This window comes from Lepisosteus platostomus, chromosome 6, assembly GCF_059453375.1.
Source record: "Lepisosteus platostomus isolate fLepPlt1 chromosome 6, fLepPlt1.hap1, whole genome shotgun sequence".
NCBI classification, from domain to species: Eukaryota; Metazoa; Chordata; class Actinopteri; order Semionotiformes; family Lepisosteidae; genus Lepisosteus; species Lepisosteus platostomus.
Window position 1 is genome coordinate 29323386 of NC_142616.1, and position 20227 is coordinate 29343612.

Genomic DNA, 20227 nt, shown 5'->3' on the forward strand with positions numbered 1-20227 from the left:
ATGCCCTGCAGGACATCAGCATTACTGCACAGAAGCAGCACACTGGGTCCTTTGCCACCTTAAATCCTGGCACTTGCTTCTCCACCTTCGAGATGTATGTCTGCAAGGGCATTTGGTTCCTGAACAAGCCAGTTTTCATTTTGTTCCAACTTGTCCCTTCTCATTGAGGAACTTATTTAGCTTCTTATGAAACTTCTGTGGCCGCATGAGCAGCCAACAAATCCCACCCATGTTATGGAGAAAGGTTTCTTGAAATTCTGTTTTGGCAAATGTGAAATTTGATAGCATTTGCTCACTTACTTAGTTAATACCTTATGGGGGGAAAATTAAGCTTATTAAATAGTGTTGTAATAAGTGAGGGTTTTAAAAACTTGTGCAAAATGTGAGACCCTCCTATATTTCATTAAGTACGGCTTTTAGTCTATTCTGATCTATACTAACGGATCCAAAGTACATAAATTCCCCAAACTAGAATTTTTATTCATCTGAAATACATGTGCAGTTTCTTGCTACATTTGTATACTGGAAACTTTTACCATTACCACTGGGGAAAATGGGAGCTTTTACATTACAAGAAACCTATTATGTTAATAATGGGGAAAACTACATCACTGATATGTGAGCATTGAAGCATGCCACTCATCTCTTAAAAAGCATAGTATGACATCTTCCATGCATTTCTCCAGCTTTTTGTAAGTGGTTAAATATGTGGCACTGCTGCTGTAAAAAAACATTGGAAGCATCTGTGGAGGAATATTATAAAGCTGGAATGCCTTTAATATCCTGAACCCCTAGTTCAATTTAGCATGGCATCCACAAGTGAAGTGTACTGTATTTTCTCTTGGTTATTTTTGAACCATTATGCAAAGGAGAGATGGCCATTGCATATTTCTTTTATTACAGACCATTCAACAAATACCCCATAGCCATAAAAAAACATACAAAAAAATACAAAATGAAAACGGCACACACACCAAAAAAAAAAGACAGTCTTGTTCATCCACTTGCACTCACTTTTGGTAAATCAGCATTTCATCAAAAAATATTGAAACATAACTAAGAAAAGATGTCCTCAGGTAGTGGCAGTGCTCATTCTATGGATAACTCCCTCTTTTGTTAGTCTTGGAGTTGAGCAGAGACTGTCCACTGATGCAGGCAGCAGTCAGTCTGTTTAAATTGCCCCATGCTGAGTAATCCCAATGCCAGGACTGCGTCTCCCAGTTCAGCCCCATTATTAGAACTTAAGAACAGTTAAAAACAAGGAGGCTATTCAGCCCATCTAGCCCATTTGGTAGTTAATAATAGCTGAATGATCCCAGGATCTCATCCAGCTGTTTCTTGAAACAGCTTTGATATAAGCTGTGGCCTGTCTGGGCATAAGTGTTAGGGTGTCTTTAATATCTAGATGTATGCCAAACCTCTGTGGAACTCTTGTCTCATATGTCTTCTGAGGAGATATAATGATCAGATTCACCATTTCACCAAAGATCACTTAATTTTTTAAACAAAAAAAACTGCATTCTGGCCTGAGCCTGTTTGGATGGGAGGAGTACTTCTGATTTGGTCAGAGGCAGGGTCATTGTAACAGTCCATATGACCCCATGACCACAGATCTGTTGCCCTAAACTTGAGAAGGGGAGAATGGTGTGGGTTCCCCCCTCACAGTGATGTAGAAAGGCCATGAATACCTTTCTGTCCATATTCAATTTTCAGAGTCTTAAATTGAACAAAACAACTGTAGTTGTGGCCTGCTGCTGGTTTGATTGTGTGTGCGGTCAGAAGCACGTCAACCTGGTTCACTTGTGTTCAGGTGGACTTCTAATGTCTTCCTTTTGCCCCAGTCCTTCCCTTTTCTCCTTGAGAGCCAATGGTGCAGTTGTGTCTGAGGAACAAGCCTGGTAGCTTAATGTTCATTTTTAACATGAAAGTTTCTGTCAGGACTTCTCATTTTCCTCCACACAGGGTCAGAGGCCACTTTCACAGATTGTGGAGCATTGGCCTCCATAAAAGGTCTAGGAAGTGCTTTCCACCTATTGTCCTCTCTGGGTATATTCTGGGATTTGTGACCTTGTAATCTATTCTTTTTAAGGATGGATTGACCCACATCTACGGATAGTGATTCTGAAGTCGATCTTTAAGGTTTTCCAGCCAATGGGACTGAAACCCTGCCACACTTCATGTTGACTTGGACCAGGTCTCTCTATTAAACCTTCTCTCATTTGGTGTGCTCTCAATGGATTTGTGCTGGAGATGAAGGTTGGACCATGAAAAACTGGAACATATACAGTCCATAATGATCGGCCTGGAAGGAACCTGGTAATGACAGGACCCATTCATTGAGCCAGCTGCTTGCTTCGAATGACAGCTTGAGCCTCCAGGAGACATGGTTGCAGAGCAAGAGCTCGGCAGTTTGTTGCTCTCAGAAACTCATAGTGCTGCTTTCTGAAAACAGCTTCTACTTCAGTCAGGAGGTCTGTTCCCACAGGTCTTCGACTGATGAAATGCACAGCGCTGAGGAAGGAAAGGGCAGTTTGTGGACCATGCCAACCTTGAACTGTGTAACTTCGGACCGCACACACGCCACAGTGTCCCCCTCACTGCCCCTCTCTCTACTACTCTTCCTCCATACCCCAGGGAAGAGACTCGGGGGTAAGAAAAGAGGAGAGAGGGCAGTAGGGGGGGCTGTGGCACTCAAACCAGCGAGGCCTCGGCTAGTCATAGCTCTGTGATCTCCAGTGGACTTTCCATGATGGTCTCTCTGTTCTTGTGCAGTGGCGTGGACTTGGCGGACTCGGTACGTGCGTTGCGGTCACTATAGGGGCCCGCCTCGCCATGCAGGGCTTCCAAGGAGCGGCCCAGGGCACGCTGGTCATCCTCAGGCAAGCTGTTGAGGTCAGAGGTCAGCAGAGTGCCTGTGCTCCCGTGCACAGCATGGATGCCCTCTGGCCCACGCAGCTCCACTGGGTGCTTGTGCTTGAAACGGAGGGTCCCGCGGCCTCCTGACCCCTGGTCCTCATCATCATCATCCAGGTCACTCTGGATCAGCTGAAAGCAGGAAGTAACCAGGGTCCCACAGGGGCAGGGAAATGAATGAGAGAATAAAAGGATAGGCCATTAGACTACGCACTGTGGATCTTGGTATAGAAAGAACACAGGAGAAAGTTTAACAGATATTGTACACGTACAGTGATTGAGAAAATAGCCACAGAAATAGAAACCGTACTATGCTCTTTTACTGTAAAGTATCAGATTTTGTATTATAACATAGATGCCCTAATAGATAGCCTATTTCTGAAAAGGTTTTCTACTCTTATAATTAAAACTATTTACCTTCTACACCACTAACTGTCATAAGTCTCATTGGCCACAGGAGGGCACTAATGTTCTTGTTATCAATCTTACCAGCAGGGGTAGGTGCAGCAATAGTACTGCACTGAGTGCTGTCTGCAGACTGAATAATATTGTCATGAAATGGAAGCCATATCCTATTAATTTATATTTGTATGTTAAAATTATACTGTGCATTAGTTAAACCTTATTGAAATAAGGTGATTAACTTTTATCACTACAAGAAGTATATTGTTGTTATAGAGGCAGTACAATGTATGACAGCCTGACCTCCTGGCGATGTCAGATCTGGATGGAAACTCTTTTCTAATGCATTACAACAATACAATATAATTGATATATATGTTATGAATCTGTCACGCAAAGAATGCAATGCACTATGGAAATGGAGCAAATTCTACTCTGCACAATGCAAAGAATTTCTCTTTGTGCACTCCCTTATAAGGAACAAGTAATAGGATTATTCCATACTGAAAAGAGAAGAGAGAAAACTGCTTCGGCTGTGAAGCCTCACAGCTGAGGAAAACATCACAGCCGAAACGTTGTTTTCTCTCTTCTCTTTTCGGTATGGAATAAACCTATTACTTGTTCCTTTGCAGACTACAAATGCTGATGCAGCTACGCACCTGGACTACTTCTCCCTTATAACTTTATGTAATTGAACTCAACTAATCCTGCCCACATGCAACTACCCTGACAAAATTTTGAAGTAAAGTGGATGATCTAAGATGGGCTAACCAGAATGAGTATTATCACTGTTCTCAAGAAAGGGTTTGTGAATTTGAAACTCAAGTTGATTTTTTTAATGTGCTAACCTGAAGAAGTATCTCTGCCTAGAGTGTACAAAGTGAGTACAACACTCTGAAAACAAGTAGAGATGTAGAGAGTAAGGCACCTAAGAGAGTAAGTGAGACAGCCTTCTGTAAGGGAGTCCAGAGAGTGAGACAGGGCAGCTCTCTGTAAGGAAGTCCAGAGAGTGAGACAGGGCAGCTCTCTGTAAGGGAGTCCTGAGAGTGAGACAGGGCAGCTCTCTGTAAGGGAGTCCAGAGAGTGAGACAGGGCAGTTCTCTGTAAGGGAGTCCAGAGAGTGAGACAGAGCAGTTCTCTGTAAGGGAGTCCAGAGAGTGAGACAGGGCAGTTCTCTGTAAGGGAGTCCTGAGAGTGAGACAGGGCAGCTCTTTGTAAGGGAGTCCAGAGAGTGAGACAGGGGAGTTCTCTGTAAGGCAGTCCTGAGAGTGAGACAGGGCAGTTCTCTGTAAGGGAGTCCAGAAAGTGAGACAGGGCAGTTCTCTGTAAGGGAGTCCAGAGAGTAAGACAGGGCAGCTCTCTGTAAGGGAGTCCTGAGAGTGAGACAGGGCAGCTCTCTGTAAGGGAGTCCAGAGAACGAGACAGGGTTGTTCTCTGTAAGGAAGTCCAGAGAGTGAGACAGTTTAGTTCTCTGTAAGGAAGTCCAGAGAGTGAGACAGTACAGAGTTATTACAGAGTGACATCACTCTATAGGGAGGCTGAATTACTCTTCTCCCACCTCAGTGACAGAAGACTGGTCTCCGTTGCTGGTGGATTTCGTGACCAGTCGTGCTGCAAACAGCTTTTTCAGCCTCAGATAGTCGTCCAGAACCACTTTCAGCAGAGAGCCCTGGCAGGACAGCCAGCACATTAACACTGAGAGACAAACAGGCTGGCACTGCTCTCACAGTGGCCCGGAGAACTGCACAGACTGGACACTGCACGACACTGGTAAGCCTCAGCCACCTGCCAGCCTGCAGCCACACTCATTGCTTACGTGCTTCAGGGTGAAATTCTCGTCAACTCAAAAATACATATTTTTGAAAATGCTGTGTTAGAAATGGCTCACAAGTCACTCTTGTTTCATTTTTAACAATTCCAGGCAACCATTAAGAGACTTTCCAAATAATAATCAATAGACTTTATTATTATTTTAAAAGAGTGGCTTTTGCCAGGCTTGCCGCAGCAGGTATGCTCACCTTGATGGGCCCCTCTCTCATGATCTGGCCTAGCTTGGCAATGTTGTCGTACTCCTGGATGGCAGCTCGCAGGTAGCGGTCATCTTCAGGCTTGGAGGCCTGTGGCTCTCGGCCAAATGTCCCCTGGAGTGGGTTAGGGACAAATACAAGTGAGGGAGGCAATTAACCACACATCATCCTAGTAATTGAAAGAGGAGGGGTGCTAAATCCATCGACACGCATTCACAGTCTGGCCTGGATGAACTCCCCCCTGTAGTGTAATTGGCTCGGTATTTATGTTCTCCTGTGGGGCAATAAGCTGCTTGTCAATTGCAGCCCCAGGGGGTGATGGGATTCTTCACCTTGTGAGTAAACCCCAGTTACCAAGCCGATACAGTCATGATTTCAAGATAGAAACACTCTTCATGATCCAGAGTTTCTGCCTTGTATCTTGATAGTGATGTGTGGGGAAAGAATGACAACTTGGTAAACTGTGCCGCCAGAACAGAACAAAGCATCTCACGTGTGTCCTGGCAGGGCTGTTCCAAAGGTCGGTGATGTCACTCAGGTTCTCAGGCAGGTCGTCCTGGTGCTCTGCCTGCGCTGCCAGCTCCAGATTTCGGCAAAACGGGTCGAGCCACACTGGGTTCGCCCTGACACAAAACAACACCATCTCACACGTGCTTATCCCACCAGAACACATAGCTTCAAACACACAGTGTCCCTGCAGCGCAGTCGTTTAAAAATCAGGTGCATCTGCCCAGTCCTGTGAGTCAAGTTTTTCACTAACAGAGAAGTTTTGACTTCTCTGTTAGTGTAAAACTGTCTGGGCTGCCTCACAGTTGCTGTCACCTTAAGAGTGCTAACCTACCCTTCAAAGGAGTACTTGTTGGTGTTGGGCATGTCCAGGATGTCCATGAAGCCCTGGTTACCTGGGGACAAAAAGAAAGGAGAGGACAGAGGAGAAGAGGAAAGGAGCAGAAGGAATGGTAAAAAAAGGGGAGGAGGAGGGGAAGGAAGTGGAGACGGAGCCGAGAGGGGAAGAGGAGGTGAGAGGTGGGGGAGGTGGTAGGAGAGGAGGAGGGGACATGGCAGAGGAAGTGAGAAGACGTGGGAGGAGGTGAGAGGAGGCAGAGGAAAGGTGGTGGAGAAATGGAGTGGGAGTCAGTGAGTATTTGCTTCGACACTGAAACTCAGATGCTGTCATGACAAACTACACTCTGAGGTTCTGATTCATCTTCATACTTGAGAGTAAGTCAACTGTGCTTGTTTCCGGATCAGAGCTTCACAGCTCTAAAAGGGACTGTCACCCTTCACCTACCTGTCGATCCTGCTACTATGGCCTTCAGCTTTCTCTTGTGTCTGCAGAGTAAGACACAGATACATTATGGTTAGGTTGCTTAACTAAGCATTGCATAGGACTGCGTTTGTGTGTTTATGCTGCAAAGAAGAAATAAAATCAAAAACACACACTGTGATTAAAGGTCATGCTGTTCAATAGGAGCTGAATGTACTTCCCTTTATGGATGTTGAGCAACTGAGCTACTGGAATAGTCCAAAAGTAATATAGCTATAATTACGCAATCAGTATTTTAATCTACATCTAGTGATTGAATGTGATAAGAACCATTGCTACCCCAAAAAACATTTGCAGGTTCTACAGTGTGGTAGTGTCTTTGTAAAACACAGCCTCTTTTTTTCTGCCATGCTTTGTTTATTGCAATTCTTTTGACAAAGGAGAAAATAAAAGGGTAGGAGTAATAGGGGTAGCTGGATGTTTCAGACTATGTAGCCCTGTGCAACATTTGCTGTAATATGTTCAGTTCCGCACACTATGCACTAGCACCTGTAATAAAATTAGCTATGACTTACACAGTCCTGTAGTACCAGTTCATGAAGATGAACAGCATGGCAGCCAGGAAGAGCAGCACAGCCAGGATGATGATGGCCATCTGTCAAAAGGGAACATACAGTGATGCTCATGCCCTGGCTGATCACAGGTCAGCCCCTGGAACCTCCAGCCCCGGAGCAATAACAGATTATAAGTACTTTTAAAATCAGCATCTCTGAGGGGAAAAACCTGAAGATTGTGTCAGATAAGTAAACACCATCAAGACCATATGCGGAAACATAATAGTTTCATATACATGCCAATATTATTACTAGTCTTAAGAGGACTTTCAACTCTTTACCTGAATTTACTACCTGCGCAGAATTCAACACCTTCTACATTTGACATCAATGTACTACACATTCATACACTATTCTGTGCTCCTGTTTTCACCATTCTTTCATTCTTTTTTGGTACACTACAAGTTCTTTTGAACAGTGCAGAATGTACCCATGATAAACCACAGAGCTAACTACTGTGAAAGCACAGCAACACAGCATAGAATGTATAGTAAAACCAGTGCAGGAGTGCAGCATTGTCTCCTACACTTAATTCCTGTATCGACAGCCAACCAAAGGAGGCAAATTGAAACCGAGAGGAAGCGCATTCACAACTGAGAACAGAAGAATTTTCTGTGAGCTGTGAGATGCTGCCCAGCCACGTTATTGAAGTCGATAACCTGCTTTTATCATGACGAGATCCCTAGATCAATTAGCAACTGGCAAGCAAACAGGCAAGATTGGCCTCTTCTTGCCTGTAACTTTCCTTTTGTTTTTGCAATAACACATTTCACAAAGGTTTCACTGAGTCCTGACAATATGCACAAAGCTCCACAGACACCCTGGGTCACCTGCAGAGTGGTGAGGTCATCAGGTGCCCTGCCAGTCACAGCGGGCTGCACGTCCAGCACATTGTAATTCCGGAACAGATTTCGCAGCTGCTCCTTGTTCTCATCAATCATCTGGATCACCCTGACAATCAGCAGAAGTGGTGGGGATGAGGGAAGGAGCCAAACCAGCCAAGACGGTAACATCAGCAGACCCCCTGAGATTAAGGGCTGCCTTTCAAAGGTGTTCTTGTTACTGTATGTGATTACATGTATCTATTTCAGCCGAGGAAAAATTGTACTAGAGAACAGTGACCTCTCACCTCTCCACATCAAGGATCCGGTTGGTCTGTTTGTTAACAACATGGATAAGAACATCAGTCTGTGCAAAGTTCACACGGCCCTTCTTATCCACATGGAACTGCAGAGAAAGGGAGACAGAGAAGGAGGAGGAGGGGAAGAGGGAGGTAGGGGAAGTATGGGAGTAAAAAAAAAGAGAAGGTGATTGAATCACTGTTTCATTCGCTCTGTGGATAGAGATAGACAATATGAAACCCCAGGCTATTTGACGAATGGAGACAGAACAATTTGTAAGTCAACAGTGTAGTCTGTAACCCGAGTGATGATGGATAATGAGTAAGAAAGGAAATGTGTTGAAGAGTGAGAATGAGGGTGTGAAATCAACAGCAAGAGAGAAGTCAATGAGACTGCTTGTACACAGACCTGCACATCATCCGTATTGACAATAGCCCCGGTAATGTTGGACAGCAGGCTGACAAATTCCTCCTGGAACTGCCGCACGCGGTCTGGAATCTCATTGATGACAATCTTGACGCGCTGGTCATCCCTCAGGATGTAGATACCAATAGTGGCGATGTCAGTGTGGCCTGCCAGGTCACTGGCCAGAACGTCCACCACAAAATACCCAGGACTGTACGCCGTAAACAGGTCAAAGGTCCGAATGATACCATCTGTCTCACCTGAGAGAGGCGGAGAGCAGCAGTGAGACAGAAAGACTTAGGGAAGGAAATCCTGCACAAGGGGAAACTATTTTCTGACATCTGCTCATTCTCCATAAAGTAAGCCTGTGCTATTAGCAATCAAAGCAGGACCTCTTGAAATCCATGGAGGACAGAAAAGAGGAGGAAAGAGCAAAAAAGTGGACATGCAGGAGGAGATTGAAGAATAGTAGGGAGGCCAAGAGGAGCAGAAAGTGCAGGTGGAGGAGAGTTAGACTGACATAGATAGAACGTCCACTCACCAATAATGAAGACATTGCCAACATCATGGGAGTCGTTGGACTGCAGTTTGACGTAGCGGATGGACAGGATGTGGTACAGCACCAGGCTATTATTCCCAATGTCATTGTCCACTGCCTGCACCCGGATAAGGTCAGAACCCACTTTCGCGTCCGCTGCCACACCTATAAGACAGGCACAGTAACCCCATAACAGATCCTTCCACAAAGTGACATGAGAATACATTATACAGTAGGGGGAGATACTGAGAACATAATATGACAAATAGCTGTCAGACTTATAGTGAGACAGAAGAAGAGACCAAGAAAAAGTAAGTCACAGAGACACAATGTGCAAAACAATCTGGGTCATTGAAAGTTTTCTGCTTATGAAGCAGAAAAGGATATATTTTGAATTGTATTTTGTCTCATTATGTTTGTCTATACAAGACACTCAAGATAAGTTAGTGTAGACACAGAGACACTGCACAGTGAGCTATCCTCTTTACCTGCAGTATACTCTGGCTTGGTAAAGCGGGGAGGCTGGTCATTGATGTCTTCTAGGTAAACTCTGACCTCCTGCAGTGTGGGGTCAAGGTTGGGGTTGAGCGCACGTACACGGGATGACCTCTGACCCTGGGAAGGCATCCAGTTTCGGTTGCTGGAGGCCTTGACGATAATGGGGTACACAGGTGTCTCCTCACGGTCTAGATCCTGAGTCACACGCAGTACTCCCTCTGGGCTCAGCTGAAATATACCTTTATTGTTGCCCCCTGTTAGATAGAACCAGAACTGTTGGCATAGCCACACACTACTTGATTCACTTTATTAATGTATTTCTGCTGTTAACCCCTCTCTACTTCTTGCTCCTTTTTTGGGCTATCTTCTCCTTTCCTATTTGTCCATCCCTTTCCTCCTCAATCTCTTTCTCTTTTCCTTTCTTTAAATGTGTAATTAATTAGTGCTGAAGCCAATGTTAAGTGCATTACCCATTAACACTCTTTTCTGCTCACCCTCTCTGTCTTTCAACCTTTGATCCTTTGTCCCTTAACTTCCCATTCATGCTTTTCTCGTTGATCCCTCCTGCCTTCTACCCTCTTCCTCTTCCTCTCTCTTACTGACCTGCAATGAAGTAGTAGACCACAGCATTTGAACCCTCGTCAGCATCCACCGCACCTGTGACGTTCCCCACCACCGTGCCAGGAAGAGAGTGCTCTGGCACCCACAGTGACTGATATGGCAAGCTGCCCCTCTGGCAGGAAGACACAGACACTGTTAGACAGAATAATCTACTGACCACTCAAGAATCAGTGATAAACTGTGAGTTGTTCTGCACCACTCTGTAAGCTGTATATTATTAGGTAAGGGTAATTGTTATGCTGGGCTTAAGATGCTGTCTCACCGGCGGCTTGAGGAAGACTGGTTCATTGTCATCGATGTCAGATAGCGCCACCTGCAGGGGCTGCGTGGTCTCGTATGGTACTGGTTGGCCCAGGTCATAGGCCACGACGATAAGCTGGAGAAAAACAGACACTGAGTCTGACACTGAGAAACTGACACCCACAGATATTCTGTGACTTACTCGGACTTGTCGTTAATCACACAGTGACACTGGAATTTAGTATGGAAAGAAGACTGAGACCCCAGTAACCAAGTGACGGAGAGATTGAACGACTGTATTCACCTAATATCTATGCAGGAAGTCAAACTGTGTCTCAAACAAAATTCACTTTTTTACAGCTCATACGTTTGCAAATTTAAATTGAGTCAATGTTTTCTGTATGTGGAGGGATGTCGCCAGGCAGAAAAGATGATGTGCAGAGACAGACAAGAAGACACAGATACAGTGCCTTGCGAAAGTATTCGGCCCCCTTGAACTTTTCAACCTTTTCCCACATTTCAGGCTTCAAACATAAAGATATAAATTTTTTATTTTATGTGAAGAATCACCAACAAGTGGGACACAATTGTGAAGTGGAACGAAATTGGATTTTTGAAACTTTTTTAACTAATAAAAAAATGAAAAGTGGGGCGTGCAAAATTATTCGGCCCCCTTGCGTTAATACTTTGTAGAGCCACCTTTTGCTGCGATTACAGCTGCAAGTCGCTTGGGGTATGTCTCTATCAGTTTTGCACATCGAGAGACTGAAATTCTTGCCCATTCTTCCTTGCAAAACAGCTCGAGCTCAGTGAGGTTGGATGGAGAGCGTTTGTGAACAGCAGTTTTCAGCTCTTTCCACAGATTCTCGATTGGATTCAGGTCTGGACTTTGACTTGGCCATTCAAACACCTGGATACGTTTATTTGTGAACCATTCCTTTGTAGATTTTGCTGTATGTTTGGGATCATTGTCTTGTTGGAAGATAAATCTCCGTCCCAGTTTCAGGTCTTTTGCAGACTCCAACAGGTTTTCATCCAGAATGGTCCTGTATTTGGCTGCATCCATCTTCCCCTCAATTTTAACCATCTTCCCTGTCCCTGCTGAAGAAAAGCAGGCCCAAACCATGATGCTGCCACCACCATGTTTGACAGTGGGGATGGTGTGTTGAGGGTGATGAGCTGTGTTGCTTTTACGCCAAACATATCGTTTTGCATTGTGGCCAAAAAGTTCGATTTTGGTTTCATCTGACCAGAGCACCTTCTTCCACATGTTTGGGGTGTCTCCCAGGTGGCTTGTGGCAAACTTTAGACGAGACTTTTTATGGATATCTTTGAGAAATGGCTTTCTTCTTGCCACTCTTCCATAAAGGCCAGATTTGTGCAGTGTAAGACTGATTGTTGTCCTATGGACAGACTCTCCCACCTCAGCTGTAGTTCTCTGCAGTTCATCCAGAGTGATCATGGGCCTCTTGGCTGCATCTCTGATCAGTCTTCTCCTTGTCTGAGCTGAAAGTTTAGAGGGACGGCCAGGTCTTGGTAGATTTGCAGTGGTCTGATACTCCTTCCATTTCAAGATGATCGCTTGCACAGTGCTCCTTGGGATGTTTGAAGCTTGGGAAATCTTTTTGTATCCAAATCCGGCTTTAAACTTCTCCACAACAGTATTACGGACCTGCCTGGTGTGTTCCTTGGTCTTCATGATGCTCTCTGCGCTTTCAACAGAACCTTGAGACTATCACAGAGCAGGTGCATTTATACAGAGACTTGATTACACACAGGTGGATTCTATTTATCACCATCAGTCATTTAGGACAACATTGGATTATTCAGAGATCCTCGCTGAACTTCTGGAGTGAGTTTGCTGCACTGAAAGTAAAGGGGCCGAATAATTTTGCACGCCCCACTTTTCATTTTTTTATTAGTTAAAAAAGTTTCAAAAATCCAATAGATTTCGTTCCACTTCACAATTGTGTCCCACTTGTTGGTGATTCTTCACATAAAATAAAAAATTTATATCTTTATGTTTGAAGCCTGAAATGTGGCAAAAGGTTGAAAAGTTCAAGGGGGCCGAATACTTTCGCAAGGCACTGTAGATAAGGAAACAAAGAGGCTGGAAGACAGGCAGAGCCGTGGACTTACGCTATGCAGGGCTTGTTTCTCTCGGTCCAGTCTGACTGCAGTAGTGATGACCCCTGTCTCTGCGTCTATGTGGAAGTTCTCCCAGTCTCGATTCCCTGCGCCTGTCTGCAGGAAGCTGTAGCGTACCTCTCCGTTCACGCCCTCATCACTGTCTGTTGCAAACACCTCATACACTACCAACCCTGGAGGCTGTTCCTGGGGGGTCACAGAAACACACAGGCAGAGAGCTGCCACAGTCAGGCAGTGAGACAGTCTCACACACACAAAGACACAGAAGGGGGGGTGTCCTCACCTCCAGGATGTGCATGATGGTCCCATTGGGTGGCCGGACGAAGACAGGGCGGTTGTCATTGACGTCAATGACGGATATGTGCAATGCAGTTGTACCCCAGAGTGGTGGGCGGCCACGGTCTGTGGCTACCACAGTCAAGTTGAACCTCTCAAAGGACTGGAGTAGCCGCTTGGAGCGTACCAGTCCAGAATCCAGCTCCATAGAGAACGCCTCTGCATAAATAGGACATTGAGTAACAGGCACCTGGACCAAACTGCAAAGCAATTCAGCTTCAATAATATATATTTGTGCCACAGTGAGGCAGTAAACTACAGTACTAAGGTTGCTGCAATCTTGAGGTACAGGTTGCCCATGACACTGGAATAACAGGCAGACACACAGATATGTAGATTGGCAGGGGCACAGCTAAGTTGGCTGACAGACAGGTAGGTAGATACCTGCTCCAGGTCCTTGAAGCGTGTAGCTCAACATGCCATTCTCTCCCTCATCAAGGTCAGTGGCAGACATAGTGATGATGGAGGTGCCTCCTGGCTCGTTCTCGAACACGCTGGTGCTATACACACGCTCTGCAAAACGTGGACGGAAATCATTCACGTCTAGCACCGTGACCAGCACCTGCAACACACACATCCTGGGGTGAGACCCAAAATATTACACTTCTCCGAGTGCCTCCGTGCTAAACTCACACAATAGTGACCAAGATCCTACCTGCAGGTTGGAATTTTGTAAATGTAAGACCCCATTAGTGATAACCTTAAGCATGTAGGCCTAACCTTAAAAACTCTAACTTAACTGAATGCATATTCACCTAGCAATTTGTGAAACATTTTAGAAAATCGCAGACAGATGGGCTGCAGGACAGTGAAATTAAGGAACACCAGGTCCTTGGATCACTATTTCATCCAGTGCTACTGGAAGATTCACACTATAAGCTGGTATCTTGCTTGTATAAATGGCAACAGTACCCTCATGTTCCTAACCTCAAGACTTCAGATAATAATGTGTGATATGAAGGTTTCATCTTCTTTAATTTTGCTGTTCTGCAGCCCTTTTGTGTGCAATGTGCCAAATGGGTACTCATTCTATAAAGTTTTATTTAGGATAGCCTAAAAGCTAAGGATTGTCATTTACAACCTATTCACAAAAAAGGAGGAGAATGCTAAACCATTTAAATACAGATAATGGACACATCATCTTTATTTCTATTACATGAAAACGTAGGAAAACATTAGAAAATGATCTATATGGAAATATGCCTTCTTTAAATAACTTTTTTTTATACTAGCAGTGGATAAGAATAGCTAACTTGAGAGAATATTGTTAAGAGTACAAGAGTATCTACAGTATATTCAGGTTCTGAGAAGACTCTTGATGAAACAAAACAGCAATTGCCATATGAAAATCTGGATAAACAAGATAAAGCATGTATGAGGAGGAATGGGAAATGTGCTCAAAACCGAATTACTGATAAGAGCACAAACCTCAAAGTGTGGTTAAGCAAGTAGTAGCACCGACCACAGGGGTCTTTATTAAAAGTGCTGCACTTCCTGATTCACAGTGAATGGAAGTAAAAATTGATATCTTGTGAATTTAGAAATGAAAATAAGAGGCACTTCCTTTTAGAAAAGATCTTGTGTTTCTGGACCAAGCTATCCGGTCATGGTATTGAAACTGACACTGAAATTGATCCAAGAAATGCGCCTTCCTTGGGCTCTTGCATATGTGTCAGTGTGTGACTGTGTGTTTATGGCACTTGTGTGTTCAGCAGGGTGTCGGACCTGGACAGAATTCTCACGACGGTTGTTGGTGCTGCCTCCTGGGTTGTCCCGGGCTACTGCGGTCAGAGTGTAATGGTCCTTTGTCTCCCGGTCCAGAGGGGACAGGACATAGATATCTCCCTAAAGTACAAAGACAAGAAAGTACTGCACAGCCTTTACGGGCATGTATTATGTACAATCATGGCATGATCATAGCCGAATTTAGCAAAGCCTTTGGAGAGCGTAGTGACAGCAATGAGGCAAAATGTCAATGGAAACAATGCCAAAAGCACAAGATTGCTACACAAACAGAATATAGTAAATGTTGAAAAGGACTGTCAGTGTGGTCTCACCGTGGAGGGGTTGATCCCAAAGCGCCCTTCGCCATCCACCAGCCTGTACTCGATCACAGCAAACAGTCCCGAGTCAGCGTCTGTCGCACTGACACGTATAATCACGGTCCCCAGTGCCACATCCTCGAACACCGGCTTCTGTGGACAGGCACACAGAGACCCAGATCAAGAGGGCTTAGCACACATACCCACACTCACAGACTGTACAACAACCACAACATGTTCGCTCCCCAAAGACAAGGAAATCCCTTGCATGAAATTGGGAAAAAAAGTTGTGTGTTTTTTGGAATTTTGGTCAGGCTATGAATCCAAAAATCATACAATGAATGGTATGTGAAAGCTTCTTCCCTGATATAGATTAGTCCAGCTCACTAGCTGTTGATGTTCCATTTAGTGATGGAGCTGGATACTTCACACTGAAGTGGTGTCTCCAGAGAGGATTGTGTTTGTCTAAGGGAAGGGCAAGGAAGGGGGAGACAGGGAATGGGCTGCAGGGGTTGAACTGAGACTCAGACAAAAGATCAAAGGAAGGACAGCAGAGTTCAAGTAGAAAAGTACCTGATACGAAGGCTGGCTGAAGACAGGGTTGTTGTCATTGATGTCCATGATGCGCAGGAAGACGGGCAGCTCAGCAAAGCGTGGAGGGGCGCCCTGATCCTGAGCCCGCACTGTGAAGTTCAGCCACTGCACCTGCTCAAAGTCCACGGTGCGATTTGCAATGATCTTACCTGCAGGACACACACAGGTTCACTTTGTGACCTAGTGTGGCATACTGTATGCTTCAGCACTGTCAGATCATTTCAGCCATGTCATGTTGAAGTTTAGAAGTTAAGGTTTAGACTCTTAGCTTTAACGTTAGGGTTTGAGACGGATGTTGTGGTTTCAGGGGTTAATGTTAGAGTTAAAGCCAAAAAGAGGGTTAGATCTAGAGAAGGAATGTGGGTGAGGTTAGGGGCTGGGGTAAGGGTTGAAGTTATAATAAGAGTTTAGGAAGGTTGCAGAAGAAGCACCACTTAGAGTACAGGGGCAGAGTGAAGTGTGCATGTGGGCGGCCTGACCTGCAGAGGGGTCCTCGAGACGCACGTAACCCCCATGGGGCAGGTGCAGAAGCTGGTAGGTGACCTGGCCATTGGGGCCTTTGTCTGGGTCCACAGCAGTGACAGACAGCAGTGTGGTGCCGGGCTGGGCTCCCTCCAGGATCTGCTCGGAGAAGTTGGACACACCGAAGGGCCTGAACCGGGGTGCATTGTCATTGACATCCAGGACGTTGACTGTGAGCTTTGCTGCAGGCAGAGAAAGAAAGAGAGGATGGTTGAGAGCAAAACGGTGAGGGTGGGAAAGGAGAGAGGGAGGAGGGAGGGAGTCAGAAGGAGACAGAGAAAAATGAAGAGGGGAGCTCAGGAAGAAGGGATTTCTGAAGTCTGTGATGGGGGTGAGTTGGCGTTAAGGGGTACTTAGAAACAGAGGGTGCAGTTATTGAGAGGGAGGGTCAGCAGTGGCTCACCATTGGGCATACTGACTGACTGGTCAATAACGTCACTGGCGTTGTCATGCACAGAGATGGTAATCTCGAAACTGGCCACCAGCTCGCGGTTCAAAGGGCTTCTTACAAACACCGCACCTGAAAGACAACATGCCAGTCACACACTGGAGCACACTAATAACACATGGTAAACAGGAAAGACACATCACATGCATACACCATGGAATCAAAATACCATGCTACACCTACTAGACTGTACTATTTATACTGTATTATTTCCACTGTTCTAGATTATATTCTGACGACTGTACTGCATTTTGCACCACTATGCTCCATTGTCCAGTATGCTCCAGTACTGCATTAAATTCCCAGGGGCTGACCAGTATGGAAGTCAATGCCAAAGGCGTCCTGCAGGCCACTGACAGGGGTGTTGCTGTCGTCTCGTGCCTCCACTGCAATGATGTAATACTCCAGCCGGGTTCGGAGGTCAGGGTCTTCTGCTCTCACAGTGGCAATGACGGTGCCGAGATTTGTGGACTCGTTAACATTGACAGTCTGAACTGGGATCAGGAACCGCGGGCGCGAGTCATTCACGTCATCCAGCAGGACAGACAGCGTGGCAGTGCCTGAGAGGGGGGGCGTGCCGCGGTCAGCAGCCACGACCACCAGTCGATACGAACTACGCTCCTCCCGGTCTAGCGTGGCATTGCCCACCAGCACAGTGCCCGTGAGCACGTCGATCACAAACCGGTCCTGAGCTCCACTCTCGATACGGTACGACAGCCAGCCATTAGCTCCTGAGTCCAGATCAGCTGCTGAGAGTTGAGTGACCACCACCCCTGCAGGATGAGCAGAGGGACAGAAGGAATGGGGGAGATACAGAGAGGAGGAGAAGCAGAGAGAGGAAGGTGGGTCGGAGGAAGGGTTAGGATGAGAAAGAGAGAGGGAAAGAGTGTGGACATGAATGAGGAGGAGGAGGAATGAAGAATGGAGGGGGACAGAAAGAAGGATTAATGTCGCGGGAACAGACTATACAACTATTCCCACAGGTTGCATATCAAGTGCATCAATAAAACCAATATGACAGAACAGTGAGTGGACAATTCACACTGAGAATACAATACACATTCTGGTATTCTGCATGATGACCCCTTCCCCTCTCCTTCTCCACAGCTGCCTGTGCTCACCAGCTGGGCTGTTCTCGGGCAAGTGCACGGTCAGGTCTGGGGGTCTGAACTGGGGAGGGTTATCGTTCTGGTCCAGGACAGTGACTGTGAGGGGAACACTGGTGTTCAGCCCCCCCACATCCTCGCCCACCAACATCAGCTCAAGCCGGGGGTCCAACAGGGCTTCGCGGTCCAACACTGCCCCCTGCCGTACCATCACAGCACCTAAAGAGGGACAACACATTTCCACAGTTCTGTAAGTGCTTTACGGTTACATCTGATGTCAATGTCACAGATAGGTAAAAAATTGTGGTGTTGCAAATAGTTTAGCAACAGCACAGGCTAGAAAAGAGGACCTGGACAAACTAACTTAGGACTGTCAAGATAAAATGTAATATGGCTTAAATGCAAGTTAAAACATGCAGGAAGTGAGAAATTATTAACTTTAATTTCAAATGTCAAACGGATAGTACAGTATCAAACAGGAAGATGCAATACATGAGCAAGATCCCAGATATTACGTATACTAACTTTCTTCAGCTCGATGATGTGGAGAAGAAATACAAATGTTATGAAACCGCTTGGCTGTATTATTTAGAATTCTAAAAAAGGGAAATTGTGTAAAAAATATGCACTGCACAAGTTAGACTTCCCTTGGAACACTGTGTGGTGATCTGGTCAACATGCAACAGAATATTGCTGCTCTAGGTGAGATAGAATACCTCATCTTATTCCGAGTGTGAAGGGAATGTCACATTCAGACAAACTAAGAGGTATAAATCTCAACAGAGAAAATTAAATAGAAGCTTCATCCGGGTATCGAAACTCCCAAAAGTCCTTGACCTTAGGGGGTTTCTTTAAGATCAGCAACAATACAAGTACAAAGGAACACAATTAGAGTTGGGCCATTTAAGGTCAAAAGTAAGATATTTGTCTCGTCTTTGTAAGTAATAATAAATATGATGCTTTGCCACTGTGGCACATGAGCAGTAAAAGCTCCTGTGCAGTGTGAATGAATGGCAAAAACCACTTTGTAAGTTGTCAGCAGAGTGTCTGTACTGTCGTCTTGACCTTGAGAGCTTCCACTAAGTCTGAGGTGAATTGAGAATTGGCAGCAGCTAATAGCATTGATTACTTGTTGACACATTCATTTTAGAGGTTAAGGTTCTGGATTAAGGTTGTGGGCACAAATCCCGTTTTGGACTACACTTGGTTATGTAGTATATAAATTGTCTAATAAATAGCCTGTGGGGTTTTTGGCAAATTTTCCCTCCTAATGTGATTAACCATGGTTTAAAAGGATTTAAAATATGTTTATGTTTCTGAGAATTAAGTTTCATATGCAACAGGGTGCTGATTTACCTAATAAAAATAATTGTGTTTTAATGGTGTGTAGGTTGGTGCAGGTTTGAGTTTGTCACGTACTGAAAAACTAAAGCAAAACAAACTAAAAAACACTACATTTAACACATTACAATTTTGTTAAGCAAAATGTTTTTGCTACTTCTCCCCATCTGTATCAGATTATCAACCAAAGTCCAGGAAATGTGATTGAGCTTGACTGTGAGATCCTTTAAGTAAGAAACAGAATCTTAATAACATTATGCTACTAGAAAATGTGCAAGATGGGTCAAATGGCCTCCTTTGTTTATAACCTTTCTTATGTTCTTATGAGCTAAGAATTAAAAACAGAGAATGCCTTTAATTGTATTAGCATTGCGTAACACAGCATGCACATGAATGTGTATGTCAGCACCATACAGTACATGTGCGAGACAGAAGGAGGGTTACAGCCTGACCTGTGCTGGAGTCGACTGTGAACAGGTCCAGTCTTTGGCCCAGAAGGCGGTACGTCACAACAGCATTGACTCCCACATCCTTGTCCACTGCCAGGACTGGTCCATTCAGAATCGACACCACACTGCCTGAGAGGGGGAGAAGGAGAGGGAGGGAGAAGAGATTGGAAGGGAGTGTACACTGGGGCATGGAGATGACAGAGAGAAAGCAGGAGAGTAGCAGAAAGACACATGGAGAGAGACTGTGGCAATTGCAGATTATCATTCAGATCCAACTGACAGATGGACAAAGTTACAGACAGACATTTAAGTACTAATCAGACAGGCAGGAGCTATGAATAGAGAGATAGATTGACACGAGACAGGAAGACAATGAGAAAGAAAGACAGACAGTGAGGCAGGGGAGGCATGTGGTACCTGGGAGGGAATTCTCCAGAATTTCTCCCCGGTAGCTTGATTGTGTGAATATTGGTCGGTTATCATTCTCATCCAAGATGGACACCACCAGTACGTCAGAATCCTGCACAGAAATATCAGAGAGTGAACATTGCTCTTTAACTTCAGTCCTCAAGCAGATTTTAAACATTCCCTGCCT

General features: G+C 45.1%; 1 protein-coding gene and 1 long non-coding RNA gene across 3 annotated transcripts in view; one reads left to right on the forward strand and one right to left on the reverse strand.

The window, feature by feature from the left end:
* LOC148661457 (uncharacterized) overlaps positions 1-20227 on the forward strand; it is a 123586-nt gene that overhangs the window by 78999 nt on the left and 24360 nt on the right. The window lies entirely within an intron of this gene.
* The window catches only part of cdh23 (cadherin-related 23), a 200893-nt gene continuing 181545 nt past the window's right edge, over positions 880-20227 (reverse strand). Inside the window, exons 43-68 of one of the 2 annotated variants that reach the window (XM_088635227.1) lie at positions 20050-20152; positions 19636-19761; positions 17858-18061; positions 17051-17509; positions 16692-16808; positions 16246-16470; positions 15746-15915; positions 15188-15325; positions 14856-14975; positions 13515-13692; positions 13078-13289; positions 12786-12980; positions 10669-10782; positions 10389-10518; positions 9776-10039; positions 9291-9452; positions 8753-9009; positions 8353-8450; positions 8054-8174; positions 7185-7264; positions 6634-6674; positions 6184-6244; positions 5836-5965; positions 5334-5456; positions 4874-4984; positions 880-3045 (exon numbers count right to left, since the gene is read on the reverse strand). In XM_088635227.1, coding sequence (XP_088491353.1) covers positions 2716-3045; positions 4874-4984; positions 5334-5456; positions 5836-5965; positions 6184-6244; positions 6634-6674; positions 7185-7264; positions 8054-8174; positions 8353-8450; positions 8753-9009; positions 9291-9452; positions 9776-10039; positions 10389-10518; positions 10669-10782; positions 12786-12980; positions 13078-13289; positions 13515-13692; positions 14856-14975; positions 15188-15325; positions 15746-15915; positions 16246-16470; positions 16692-16808; positions 17051-17509; positions 17858-18061; positions 19636-19761; positions 20050-20152 — 4269 coding nt within the window. In that variant the 3' untranslated portion in view covers positions 880-2715. The remainder of the gene's footprint in view (positions 3046-4873; positions 4985-5333; positions 5457-5835; positions 5966-6183; positions 6245-6633; positions 6675-7184; positions 7265-8053; positions 8175-8352; positions 8451-8752; positions 9010-9290; positions 9453-9775; positions 10040-10388; positions 10519-10668; positions 10783-12785; positions 12981-13077; positions 13290-13514; positions 13693-14855; positions 14976-15187; positions 15326-15745; positions 15916-16245; positions 16471-16691; positions 16809-17050; positions 17510-17857; positions 18062-19635; positions 19762-20049; positions 20153-20227) is intronic. The other variant, XM_088635229.1, reaches the window with a different exon arrangement.